General features: G+C 65.8%; 2 protein-coding genes across 2 annotated transcripts in view; one reads left to right on the forward strand and one right to left on the reverse strand.

Annotated features, from left to right (window-relative positions):
• Positions 1-3,310: 3,310 nt before the first annotated feature.
• EPS8L3 (EPS8 signaling adaptor L3) lies at positions 3,311-8,810 on the forward strand. Its single transcript, XM_074163547.1, is given in 19 exon segments — positions 3,311-3,351; positions 3,466-3,539; positions 3,628-3,692; positions 3,837-3,992; positions 4,955-5,104; positions 5,192-5,283; positions 6,142-6,466; positions 6,561-6,578; positions 6,580-6,673; positions 6,765-6,829; positions 6,987-7,061; positions 7,216-7,364; positions 7,482-7,584; positions 7,586-7,695; positions 7,787-7,883; positions 8,029-8,173; positions 8,281-8,356; positions 8,519-8,651; positions 8,793-8,810. Coding segments are annotated over 19 exon segments (1,986 nt in total).
• Positions 8,811-9,823: 1,013 nt separating this feature from the next.
• LOC141475280 (glutathione S-transferase Mu 1-like) overlaps positions 9,824-11,861 on the reverse strand; it is a 2,440-nt gene continuing 402 nt past the window's right edge. Inside the window, 8 exon segments of the mRNA XM_074163548.1 lie at positions 9,824-10,070; positions 10,188-10,298; positions 10,408-10,439; positions 10,442-10,502; positions 10,646-10,746; positions 11,158-11,239; positions 11,338-11,402; positions 11,514-11,589. Coding sequence (XP_074019649.1) covers positions 9,975-10,070; positions 10,188-10,298; positions 10,408-10,439; positions 10,442-10,502; positions 10,646-10,746; positions 11,158-11,239; positions 11,338-11,402; positions 11,514-11,589 — 624 coding nt within the window. The 3' untranslated portion in view covers positions 9,824-9,974.

Below are 11,861 nucleotides of genomic sequence, written 5' to 3' on the forward strand. Positions count from 1 at the left end.
CGGCACCCAGCGGCCGCAGCCACGAGCCACGGCTGCTTCTCTGGCACCCTGGTGGCCCTGGTGACACCTGGAGTGATGTGTCACCGGGAATTCCAGGAGTTGGTGGCCCCGCCACCCCCTCCTTCTCCCCCTCCCCCCTCTGCCTGGGCACCCCCAAATCTGCTGTCCCTGGAGTAGGGCCCGATCCTGCACCCCCAGAGGGGACAGGGTGGGTGGCTGGTGGGGATGTCGGGCTGTGTCCCCAAGGCTGTCCCCTTGGCGAGTGTGTCCCCCCCCCCACCCATAAGCTTTACAGGGGGGGAAAAATGGGTGCAGGGTGGGGCCATTTTCCCCCCCAGAATAGCTGCGTTTTGGGGTGGACTCACTGATTTAGCGCATTTCCATAGTTTTGAGGTTTCTAAAGCTGAAATGGCAAAAGGCTCCAGTGTCAGGGCGGGAGAAGCCCCCCCCAAGGGGGTTGGTGGCCCCTGGGGACTTCCTGAGCCTAGGGGGGAAGGGCGGGGGGGGGGGGGGGGGGCACAGCGGGGTTGGGGCTGCGCAGGGAGGTGTCACCTCTGGCTGGGAATCAACGGGGGAAAAAAAATAATAAAAATAAGGTGGGTTTTTTTTTTATATAATATTCCTGCAGCTGGCGCCATTCCCAGCTTACCCAGTGGGGTGACTGGGAGGAGCTGGGAGGAGGCGGGGCGAGCACCCTGTCCCTGCAGAGGGGTGGCCGTGGGTGGGCTGGGGTCTCCCCCGTGCTGTGGGTGCTGCCGGAGGAGGAAAAGAGGTGGGGGGGGACTGAGCCCACCCCACACCCACGGGTGGCACAAAGGGCCGGATTCTCCAGCCTGACTGATGGGGAAACTGAGGCACGGCCAGGACAGGGGGGATGCGGGTGGCCTTGGGACATGGCTTGGGTGACAAGGGGGGGCTTGGGGTGGCGGGGGACACTCCAGGGTGACAGTCTGGGGCCAAGCGTCCCTGCTTGGCGAGTGCCCGATGGGGTTTGTTGTCCCCGTCACAGGGACTTTGCTTCCGCCTCGCGGCTCGTCACACCTCGGAGGTCACCCGGCTTCTGGGGACTGTCACCAGGGGAGGACCCAGGCGCCCGGGAGCCCTGGCTGGTGGGGGGAGCCAGCAGAGCTGGTTTGGGACAGACTGGTGGCACCCCAGCAGCTCCCAGTAAGGGGCAGGGTCTGGGAAAACTGGCTCCCCAAGGGGTGCTGCGGTCACACCGCACCCCAGTGTGGCCCAGCGCTGGCTGGTGGGTGGTACTGGGTGAACTGGGGAGCAGCGCAGGGACAAGCACCCTCCATCCAAGCAGCACCCACGATCCTAAATGGATCCCAAATACCATTTAAATCCCCTGCAGAGCAGGATGGGGCCCTCGGGGGGGGCATTTTGGCCCATAATCCCAAGAGACACCCCTCTTTGCTCCCCAAACCTCTCCCCAAGTCCCCCCCCCGGCCTCTGACAGGGTACCCTGTCCCTAAGGAGAAGTGAGGAGGGGACAGGGGGACCACATCAGGGGACCCCCACCCCAGTTCCCTTCCACAGCAGGTTATCTACTGGGGGGAAGGGGTGGGGGGCACCGAGCTGTTGGGGGGCTGTAATCCCAAACCTCCCACAGGGACCGTGATGCCACAGTCCAGGAGAGCTTGTGTCCCCCGCCTCGAGAAGTGTCACCTGAATGTCCCCAGTGCGACCCCGATGGGGTCGGCGGTGCCAGCAGGATCGGGAACATCTGGGGCCCCCATATTTGGGGGGGGGCTGTACATCTTGGAGGAGGGGGGGGTCGCACATCTGGGGACAGAGGTGACATGGGGACTTCCTGCCCCCTGGTGGTCACGGGTGGGAACCGCACCCTGCCCCTCCGGGCAACGGGGAAACTGAGGCACGACCCCAACCCCGACACCCCCTCCCCGCTCCCTGGGGGGCCATTCCCAGCTCCCCCCCAACCTTGTCCCCTCGTACCTGCCCACAGACGGTCCCCAAGCGCCCCCAAAGGGGTGTCACTGCCTGTTCCGTGTGATACCCTGGGGTGCAGGACAGCGGGGTCCCTCTGCAGTGGGGTCAGTTTGTCCCAAAACCTGGAAAGAAAACGGAGGCGGGGGGGGAGGGTCAGCCGGGATGTGACAGCCTGTGGGGGGACACAGATGGGAACCCCACCATTGCAGCCACCAATGACCTTGGGGACACGGTGGTCACAGCCCAGCTGACCCATCACCCTTCATCCCCGCCCCCAACCTACATCAGGATCAGCCCAGAGAAGCCAAAAGGCTCAAAATGAACCCAAAACGTCACTGTGCTGGGGGAGCAGAGCCAGAGGGTCACCCTGGTCCCACGGACACGACCCCCGGCTAGAGCCAGCCACTCCGTGGCCACCCAGTGTCCCCTGGTTGGAGGGGATAGAATGGGTCCAAAGCTCCCGCGGATCCCGAGGGATGGATCCTGCCAAGGGGACCCTGCGGGAGGGACACCCAGGGGCAGGTGACAGGGGTGACCCCGTGGCACGGGGGGACAGCGACCCTGCTGCCACCAGGCCATGGTCCCGCACGTTGGATGCGGTCCCCTCCCTGGCACAAACCGCCCTGGGAGGGTTTTTCCCAGCGGTGACGGAATTTCAGGGTGAGCCCGGTGTTGCCCTCCGGACACGGGCACAGAGGTCTGTGGGAGACAGGGCAGGGTCTCATCACGTGGGATGCCACCAAGGTTCGTCCCCAGGGGTGGGGACAGGCTGCTCTTGGGGTGGGGTGGGGGGGACACCCTGCCCGCTCCTGTCCAGACCCACCTGGGTGTCCCCCAAGATGCCCCCCAAGATGCCCAAGCCCTGCCGCAGGGTGGGCACCCCAAGTTGAGCAGGGTGGGGGCAACGGCGCCAGATGGTTGTCCCCCCCACCCTGTCCCCTCCCGCCTCGCCTCCAAGCAGACGCCATCGGGCAAAGAGCAGGCGGGTGCGGTGCCGACGTCAAGCCCTTGTTGTCGTCCTCCCCCCCCCCCGTGCCACCCTCTGCCACTTCCAGCCTGGGCAGCCAAGCCAGCGGCACCAGGACTGGGGTGAGTAGGGACACCCCGGGTGTCCCCCAGGGACAGGGACCCCCATCTAGTGACTGGGGGGGGGTCGACTCCGGCTGTTGGGTGAACCCCACGGGGCTGGGATGGGGTGGGATGGCTGGGGATGGGTGGGCAAGGGGGGGTCCGGGGAGGGTGGGTGGTGTGGGGTGGCCCCAGAAGGTTGGGGACACTCTGAGGGGGGTGACATGGGGACCGTACCCACCTCAAGACCCCATAGCAGGATCGAGCCGCCCTCGCTGGCCCCGGCAAGATGGGAGAACCCTTCGGCCGCTGGAGCAACCCCCCGTTCCGGTGAGTACCCAGAAAGGTGGGGTGTCCCCAGCTTGGGGACCCCCCCCCCGAGGGCTGGGTGGGGAGAGGGGACCGTGCTGCCAGGCACCGAGGTCCGTCTGTCCGTCCATCCAGGAACGAATACGATGACAACTCCCCACTCCGACGGGCCAACAGCTTCGCCCGCCCCAGCGGAAAAAGCATCTACAGTGAGTTAACGGCTGCACCCCAAACCCCCCCCCCCCCGGCTCCCCTCCCCAAGCTGTCCCCGTCCCCTGACCCAGCGTGTCCCCACAGACCAGCGCAAGGACTACGGCCAGACCCTGTTCCAGCCCCAAACCGAGTTCCAGCACCACGTCGAGGTAGGAGACCCCCAAACTGCCCCAACCCCCCCACAAACCTTACCGGGGTGTGTCGTCCCCCGTCCCCCCCCCCTCCCAGGTTTGCAGATCGCGGGATGGTGACGGGGCACTCGGTGACATCCCGTGCCGTGTCCCCCCACCCAGCACCTGCTGACGGTACGGCTGGAGGGTGACATCCGCAGCATCGATGACTGCCTGGCCCGGCTGAAGGTGCTGGAGGTCCAGGGACGGGTCTGGGGGCAGGACCTCATCCTGCAAGTCAAGGACCAGGAACTGGTGCTGAGTGATGTGGAGAGCAAGGTACCCCCCCCCCACCCCAAGCCAGGGCACCCCCCCAAAGTCTTGTACCCCCTGGCCAGGGAACTCCCTGAAGCCTGGAACCCTCCCCAAAACTTGGTACCCCCTGACCAGAGGATCCTCCCCAAAGCCTGGCACCCCCTGGCCAGGGGAGCCCCCCCCAAAGCCTGGCACCCCCGCCCCCCAAAGCCTTGTACACCTGGGCCAGGGCACCCCCCAAAGCCTGGTATCCCCCTAAGCTTTGTACCCCCTGGTCAAGGCACCCCTCGAAGTCTGGTACCCCCTGGCCAGGAGAGCCCCCCCCAAAGCCTGGCACCCCCTTTGCCCTGGCATTGACCACAACCCTTGACCCCCTATAACCCCGACACCCCCTATAACCCCTCAACCCCCCAACACTTGCCCCCTGTAACCCTGACATCACCCCTGCTACCCCCCCAACCCTTGCACCCCCAAAAGCCTGGCACCCACAACCCTACCCCATAACAGCCCCCCCCCCCATACTCAGCACACCCCCAAAAGCCTGGCTATGCCACCCCATAACCCCCCATTAACCCTTACACCCCCCACAACCCTACAAGCCCCCATCCCCTGGCACCCCTCAAACACTTGCACCCCCTTAGCCCCTTTCCCCATCTAGCCGTTCTGGGGGGGCTGAGCACCCCCGTTTTCCCCACCTTGGGCAGGAGGAGCTGGAGGAGGTGGAGCTTTGCCACCCCCTAACCGTTGCACCCCCAAAAGCCTGGCACCCACAACCCTACCCCATAACAGCCCCCCCCCCCATACTCAGCACACCCCCAAAAGCCTGGCTATGCCACCCCATAACCCCCCATTAACCCTTACACCCCCCACAACCCTACAAGCCCCCCATCCCCTGGCACCCCTCTAACCCTTGCACCCCCTTAGCCCCTTACCCCTGCTAGCCATTCTGGGGGGGTTGAGCACCCCGTTTGTCCCCCCCCGGGCAGGAGGAGCTGGAGGCATACCCCCTGAGCAACGTGCAGAGGTGCTCGGCCGCGCTCAACAGTGGCCACTACAATTCGGTCTTGGCCATCAGCGTGCAGGAACGGAGCCCCCCCGGCACCAGCGTCCTCCTCTTCCAGTGCGAGCGTCTGGGGGTGAGCCCTGAGGGTGGGCAAAAAGGGGGGGGGGGGTGTCGGGAGGATTTGGCGGGGGGAGGCTGATGGTTGATGGGTCCGTGGCAGGCGGAGACGCTGAAGAGCAGCCTGGAGAAGTTGCTGAAGCAGTGGAAGGAGGAGCAGAGGAGTCAGTATGGGCACAGGTAAGGGGGGGTTAAGTGGCTTTTACCCCCCCCTCCAAGGACAGACAGGCCCGGCCCCCCCATGTCTTCCCCCCACCCGAGGTTGTAGAGGGTCTGGGGGGTGTCTCCTCCTGGGTGGGGGATAAGCCCATGTCTCCCAAAAGGTCCCACCCCATGGGTGCAGACCCCCTTCTGCTGTTCCCTTCCTGCCATGTAACAGACATCCCCCCTCACCCTCCTGGGGGATGGACCCCCCTACTTTTGCCCCAGTACCCCAGTTCCTGCCTCAGCCCCCCCCCCCCCTCCTACCCCATCCCCATGGGCACAGACCCCCTCCCACCCCCGTACCCCATCCCCATGGGTACAGACACCCCCCCCCCATACCTCACCCCCAGGCTCAGCCCCCCCTCCTACCCCATCCCCATGGGCACCACCCCCTCTTACCCCTGTGCCCCCCTCCCACACCTGTACCCCATCCCTGGACCTAAGCTGCCCCCTCCCACAGGCACAGACCCCCTCCAACCCCGTACCCCATCCCCATGGGTACAGACAACCCCTGCCCATACCTCACCCCCAGGCTCAGACCCCCCTCCTACCCCATCCCCATGGGTGCAGACCCCCCCATACCTCACCCCCAGGCTCAGCCCCCCCCTCCTCCCCATGGGCACAGACTCCCTGCACCCCAATACCACATTCCCAACCTCAGCCCTCCCCACCCCATCCCCATGAGCAGGACCCCCTCTTACCCCCATGCCCCCTCCCATACCTGTACCCCATCCCTGTACGTAAGCCCCCTCCTCCCTTACCCATGGGCATAGACCCCCTGCACCCCTATATCCCAACCCCAGGCTCAGCCCCCCCTCATCTCCCCCCTCCCCATCCCTCCTTGCCCAGGAGCATCCTGGACACGCCGCCGAGCCCGGCCCCCCCGTACGCACAGGTTCCCTACGCAGCCCCGGAGCGGTGGGCAGAGGTCCCCGAGCCCGACTTCCAGGTGCCCCCCCAGCGTGGGCTGCCCCCCTCGGACTACAGTAAGTCATGGAGGGGGGGGGGGACACACACCCCTAGGTGGGGTTTGCAGCGTGCCTCAGTTTCCCCAGGAGTTGGGGGGGGAGAGCAGAGTTGGGACCCTCTGCTGTTCCCAGGCTTGCCAGACACCCAGCAGATGCCATGGACCAACCCCCCCAGCGTGAACATGTCTGAGGTGGACCGAGATGTTGTAAGTCCCATCCCACGTCCTACGATGGGGACACCCCCAACCTCACCCCCCACCCCTCCCCCGGCACCCACCAGGTCCCATCCTGCTCCCACAGGAGGTCCTCAACCACGTCCCTGGACGACCTGGACCTCTTTGTGGTCCAGCTGAAGACAGCCCTGGGCTTGACCAGCACCACCAACCCAAAGAAGAAGAAGAAGAAGAATAAAGGTGGTGTGGGAGGGCTGTGGCCCTAGGGTGGGGCACAGGAAGAGATCCGGGGGGTCATCCTGATGCCAGCCCCCCCTTTCTGCCCCTCCAGCTCTACCCTCCACCAAGGAGTACGTGGACTTCTTCCAGAAGGTGAAATACGCCCTCAACCTCATGGTAGGTCCCGTTGGGTTGGATGTGACCCCCCATGTCCCCAGCGTGTCCCTGCTCGCTCTGCTACTGGGCTGGGGGGGAGCTGCGTGGGGATGGGGGGGGGGGGGGGGGTGGGGACGGGGGGGCTGCCTGGGGGACACCCTTTCCCCTCTCCACGCAGGGCAGGACCCACCAACACGTGCGGGAACCGAACCCCGCTGAGCTGCTGCATCTCATCTTCACTGCCCTCTCCTTTGTGAGTGCCCCCAAAAGCAGGTCCCAAACCCCCACCTGGGGGGGGGGGGGATAAGGTGGGAAGCCACCCTCGACACCCCCCACCCCCATCCAGGGGGGTGCTGCTCCATCACTCTCTTCCCCCCCCCCCTCCCCCCCCTCCACCCCCGGAGCAGGTGCTGGACCACTGCCCCGACCCCCAACTGGCCCCAACGGTGGAGTCACCTCTGCTGGTGCCAGAGGCGGTGCAGCTGCTGGAGAAGACCCTACAGCAGGATTACTACAGAACCTGGAAGAACCTCGGCATTGCCTGGAACCGGACCAGGTGGGGTGTCCCGTGTCCCCCCCCAAGCACCAAGCGGGGGGGTCCTTGGTGCATGGGGGGTGTGTGTGTGTGTGTGTGTCACACCACCCACCTTGGCTTTCTCCCTGCCCCTTGTAGGGCAGAGTACCCCAACGGCGAGCTGGTGCCCGGCTACATCCCCGTCTTCTCGAACGGGTGGCTGCCCCCCCCGCTGGAGCAGGTCCAGCCCAGGGGGGGCCAGGACATCCCGCCGCCTGCCTCGGTTTCCCCCACCTCGCTCTCTACCCCCACTTTTCTCTCCGCCCCCCCTGCAGCCACCGGTCACCAGCCAGGGGAACAATCCTGGCCAAGTGTAAGTGCTCCTGAGGGTTGGGGGGATGCGGGGGGGGTTTGGCCCCCCCACTGGATGCTGATGCTCTGCGTACCCCCCCCCCCATCTCCAGGGCCCCCTTCCCTGCCCAGGGGTTGGTACGAGCCCTGTACGAGTTTCAGGGCAGGAACCCACAGGAGCTGAGCGTCAGGATGGGGGACACGCTGCAGGTAGAAAAACTGGGGAGGGGGGGGTCCCCATGGGTGCTCCTGGAGGAGGAGGATGGAGTAGGGACCCCCACCCTGCCTGCTGGGGGTCCTGGAAGGGGGTGATGGCAGGGTGCTACCAGCTCCCCCCACCCTTGTCACCACCCAGGTCCTGGACCAGCGGAAGAAGTGGTGGCTGGTGCAGAACAACCTGGGGGAGAAGGGCTACATCCCCAGCAACATCCTGGAGCCCCTGGGGCAGGGACAGGGGACAGGGACAGGGACATGGGAGGGGGGGGCCCAGCACCAACCAGGTGGGTGTCCCCCCTCCCTTCCCCTCCCTGCATCCCCACCACCAGGAGGGGGTGATGGGGGGCCACCACCCCGCTGTCCCCTCCCCACGTTCCCAGCTCCAGGACAGCCCCCCCCAACCTGTTCCCCGACTCCTCGCCGGCGGAGGTGACAGCCTGGCTGAGCTACAAGGGCTTCTCCAAGATGTAGGTGGACTTTTGAGCTCCCCCCCCCCGCCACCACCAACGGTGTGGCTCCATCTGGGAGGGGTAGATGGGGACAGGGACAAGCCCTGCTGACCCCTTACCGTCCATCTGTCTGTCTGTCCGTCTGTCCGTCCGTCCGTCCGTCTGTCTGTCTGTCCGCAGCACGGTGCGGTGCCTGGGGGTCCTGACTGGTCACCAGCTGCTGCAGATGAGCCCGGCCGAGCTTCGAGCCGTCTGTCCCGAGGAATGGCGGAGGGTCCTCTTCAAGCTCTCCTCCGTCAGGACATCCCTGGGGGTGAGGGGACACACACCCCCCCCCCTTTGCTTGCAACCCCCCCAAAAGCCCTGCACCCCCCCACACCAGGGTTCCCCGATCACCTCCACTCCCTCCCCCCCCCCCCCCCCCCCAACCCTTCTCCCTTCTTCTTCTCTGCAGATGGACCCCCAGGAGTGAGCCACCCACACCGTGTCCCCCCCCACTGTCCCCACCATGCCTTTCCCAGGACGGAGCATCCCAGGACACAGGAGATGGGGTCCCGGGGGGGGGGGACGACACACCTCCTCATCCCCCCCCCGGGCCCCCGCAAGACGGAGAGCCACTCCTTGGGGGGTAGGGGACATGTCCCCCCCAAAGCCACTGATGACGCAAGGCTGCTGGGACATCCCCCCCACACCCCCCCCCGCACCAGAGGGCTCTTGGGGACCCCCCGTCTGGGGACATGCACTGCCAGACCCCCCCCGCAGAGAAGTGGGGGGGCAGGCAGCCCCCCTGGGGGGGGGGGGGTGTCTGGGCAATGTGAAATGTGTGTGCACCCCTCAAAGTGTAAAGCGACTGCTGTGGGAAATAAAGAGAGTGACAGCACCGGGCGGGGGGGGTGTCACATCGATCCCTGTGTCACCTGGGGGCCACCGTGGTGGGGTAGGGAGGGGCGTCAGGGGAAGGGAGGGGGACACAGTGCCACCCCCCAGCAGGGACCGACCCAAGGGACACCTCTGGGTCCCCATCCCGGGGGGGGGGGAAAAAGAGGGAGGGGGTGGCAGTGAGGGGCCCAGGGGACAGGGCTGTCCCCAGCCCACCCAGCTCTGTGCTGCAGTGGGGGGGGGGGGGGGGGGGGGGTGGCAGGGCATCAAGCCCCACCCCCCCCCACCCCACCCCGTCGCCTTTGTTAGCGCTGCCTCATTAGCGGCAGGAATGCGGTAATCAGCAGCAGGGGGGGGGGGGGGGGGGGGGGGGGGCAGGGGCACCTTTCCCAGGGGAGCGAGGTGGGGGGGGAGGGGGGGGGTCCAGGGACATCACGGGGCTGAGCTTGTGACACACACCCCCCCCCCCCCCCCCAAACCCCCCACCAAGCCAAGTGACACCCACTGGGACCCAACAGCCCCCCACGCTGGGGTGGGGGGAGCAACCCGGTTCACCCATAGCCACCACCGCCCCCCCCCCAGCACTCAGGGTGGGGCTCAGGGTGTCACATCTAAAGCACTTTATTGTGTTGGGGGGGGCTTCACGCCGGCGCTGCCCACCCCACCCCGTGATGGAGGGTGCTGGGGGGGGGGGGGGGGGGGGCGGGGAAATCAGGTCAGGACCCAGGGTGGGGTCCCCTTGCCCCACACTGGTCCCCTACTCCTTCTTGTTGCCCCACTTGGCCATCTTGTTGTTGATGGGCATCTTCAGGAAGCGGCTGGACTTCATGTAGGCAGCCACTTTCTCCAGGGCCTGCGGTGGGGGGCAAGAAGAACATCAGGGGACCCGTCCCACCACGACCCCTCCCCATTACTGGGTGCCCCCCCCAGCCCCAGGAGGAGAGGGGATGCCTGAGGTGGCCCCGCTCACCCCAAAGCGGTCCATGAAGTCCTTGAGGTTCTTGAAGGGCTCCAAGCACTTGGGTTCGAAAATGCGGTTCTGCTCCAGCACGTCAAACATGAGGAAGTCCACGAAGGTGAGCTGGGGACAGCAAGGCGGGGGGGGGGGGACACACACACGGTGAGGACCAGCATGGGGACAAACCCCCTCCCCAGCTCCCATCGCCCCCCCTCCAGGGTCCCGGTGGTACCTTCTCCCCTGCAAACCACTTTCTGTCCCCAAGAAGTTGGAGAAGAGCTTCAGCTTCCCCGGGAGCTGCTCCAGGTAGCCCGGCTTGAGCTTCTCCTGCAGGAGGAAGGGGTGGAGAGGTGACACTGGTGTCGCCCCTTCCCCACGTGGGGTCCCCGATGCTGATGATAGAACCCAAGGCATGGCCAGGGAGGACCCTGAAGCACAGTCCCCAAATCCCACAGAAGAGGGGCACTCACGAAGTCGGGGTTGTAGCAGACCATCACCAGGCTCATGCGGAAATCCATGATCTGGTTCTCCAGCATGTCCACACGGAGGATCTCTTCCTCTGTCTCCCCACCTGCAGGATGAGGAGACGTCAGCACTGGGGGGGCCCTTCAACCCAACCTAACCCCAATCTCACACCAAGCCCAAGTCCAAGCCATCTCCAAACCCAATCCCACCCCAAGTCCAAGCTAACCCCAACCCAACTCCAACCCCAACCCCACTCCAAGTCCAAGCTAACCCCAACCCAACTCCAAGCCCAACCCCACTCCAAGTCCAAGCTAACCCCAACCCAACTCCAAGCCCAACCCCACTCCAAGTCCAAGCTAACCCCAACCCAACTCCAAGCCCGATCCCAAAACAAATCCCACCCCAACCCAAGTCCAACCCACCTCCAAACCAACCCCAACCCAACCCCCACCCCGTGTCCAAGCCCACTCACCCAACTCCAAGCCCAACCCAACTCCAAGCCCACCCCACCACTCACACATCTTGTGCTTGCGGGCGATGTAGCGCATGATGGCATTGCTCTGCGTCAGCTTGGTGGTGCCATCAATGAAGTAAGGGAGCTGGAGGGGACATCAAGGCATGGGGCCACCAGAGCAACGGGGGCCACCAGGGCACCCACCCCATAACCACCATCCCTCCCCAGCTCGAGATCACCTACGTTGGGGAAGTCCAGCCCCAGCTTCTCCTTCTCGTTGATCCATTGGCTCTTGTCGTAGTCGGGAGCTGGAAGGAGGGAGCGGGGTGGGGGGAGTGTTGGGTGATGTTGTGTGGCCCCCCCCACAAGCCAGAGAGCTAGAGGGTGGTGTGGGCCCCCCCCCAGTCCCCCCCCTTCACCTTCCCCGCAGCTGTAGAGCTTGTCCTCGTAGGGCGTCTCGGTGTACTCCAGGAGCAGGCGGATGGCATGGGCAAGCTGCAGGGGGGGCGGCGGGGGGGGGCAGTGACCAGTGAGACATCCCCCCCCCCAAAGTGCCCCCAACCCCCACCATGGGGCAACTGAGGCACGGAGGAGGGCAAGCCACACCCCTGCGCCCCCAGCCACCCCCTCTGCAGGCAACGGGGGGACCCCACAACCCACTGGGTGCCCCCAAAAGCAATGCCTCCCCCCACCAAGTGCAGGGGGACCCCCGCAGCGCCCCCCCCTTCCCCGAGATCATGACGACCCCCACAGCCCTTCCTCCTCCC

This window comes from Numenius arquata, chromosome 24 (assembly GCF_964106895.1).
Source record: "Numenius arquata chromosome 24, bNumArq3.hap1.1, whole genome shotgun sequence".
In the NCBI taxonomy this organism is placed as follows: Eukaryota; Metazoa; Chordata; class Aves; order Charadriiformes; family Scolopacidae; genus Numenius; species Numenius arquata.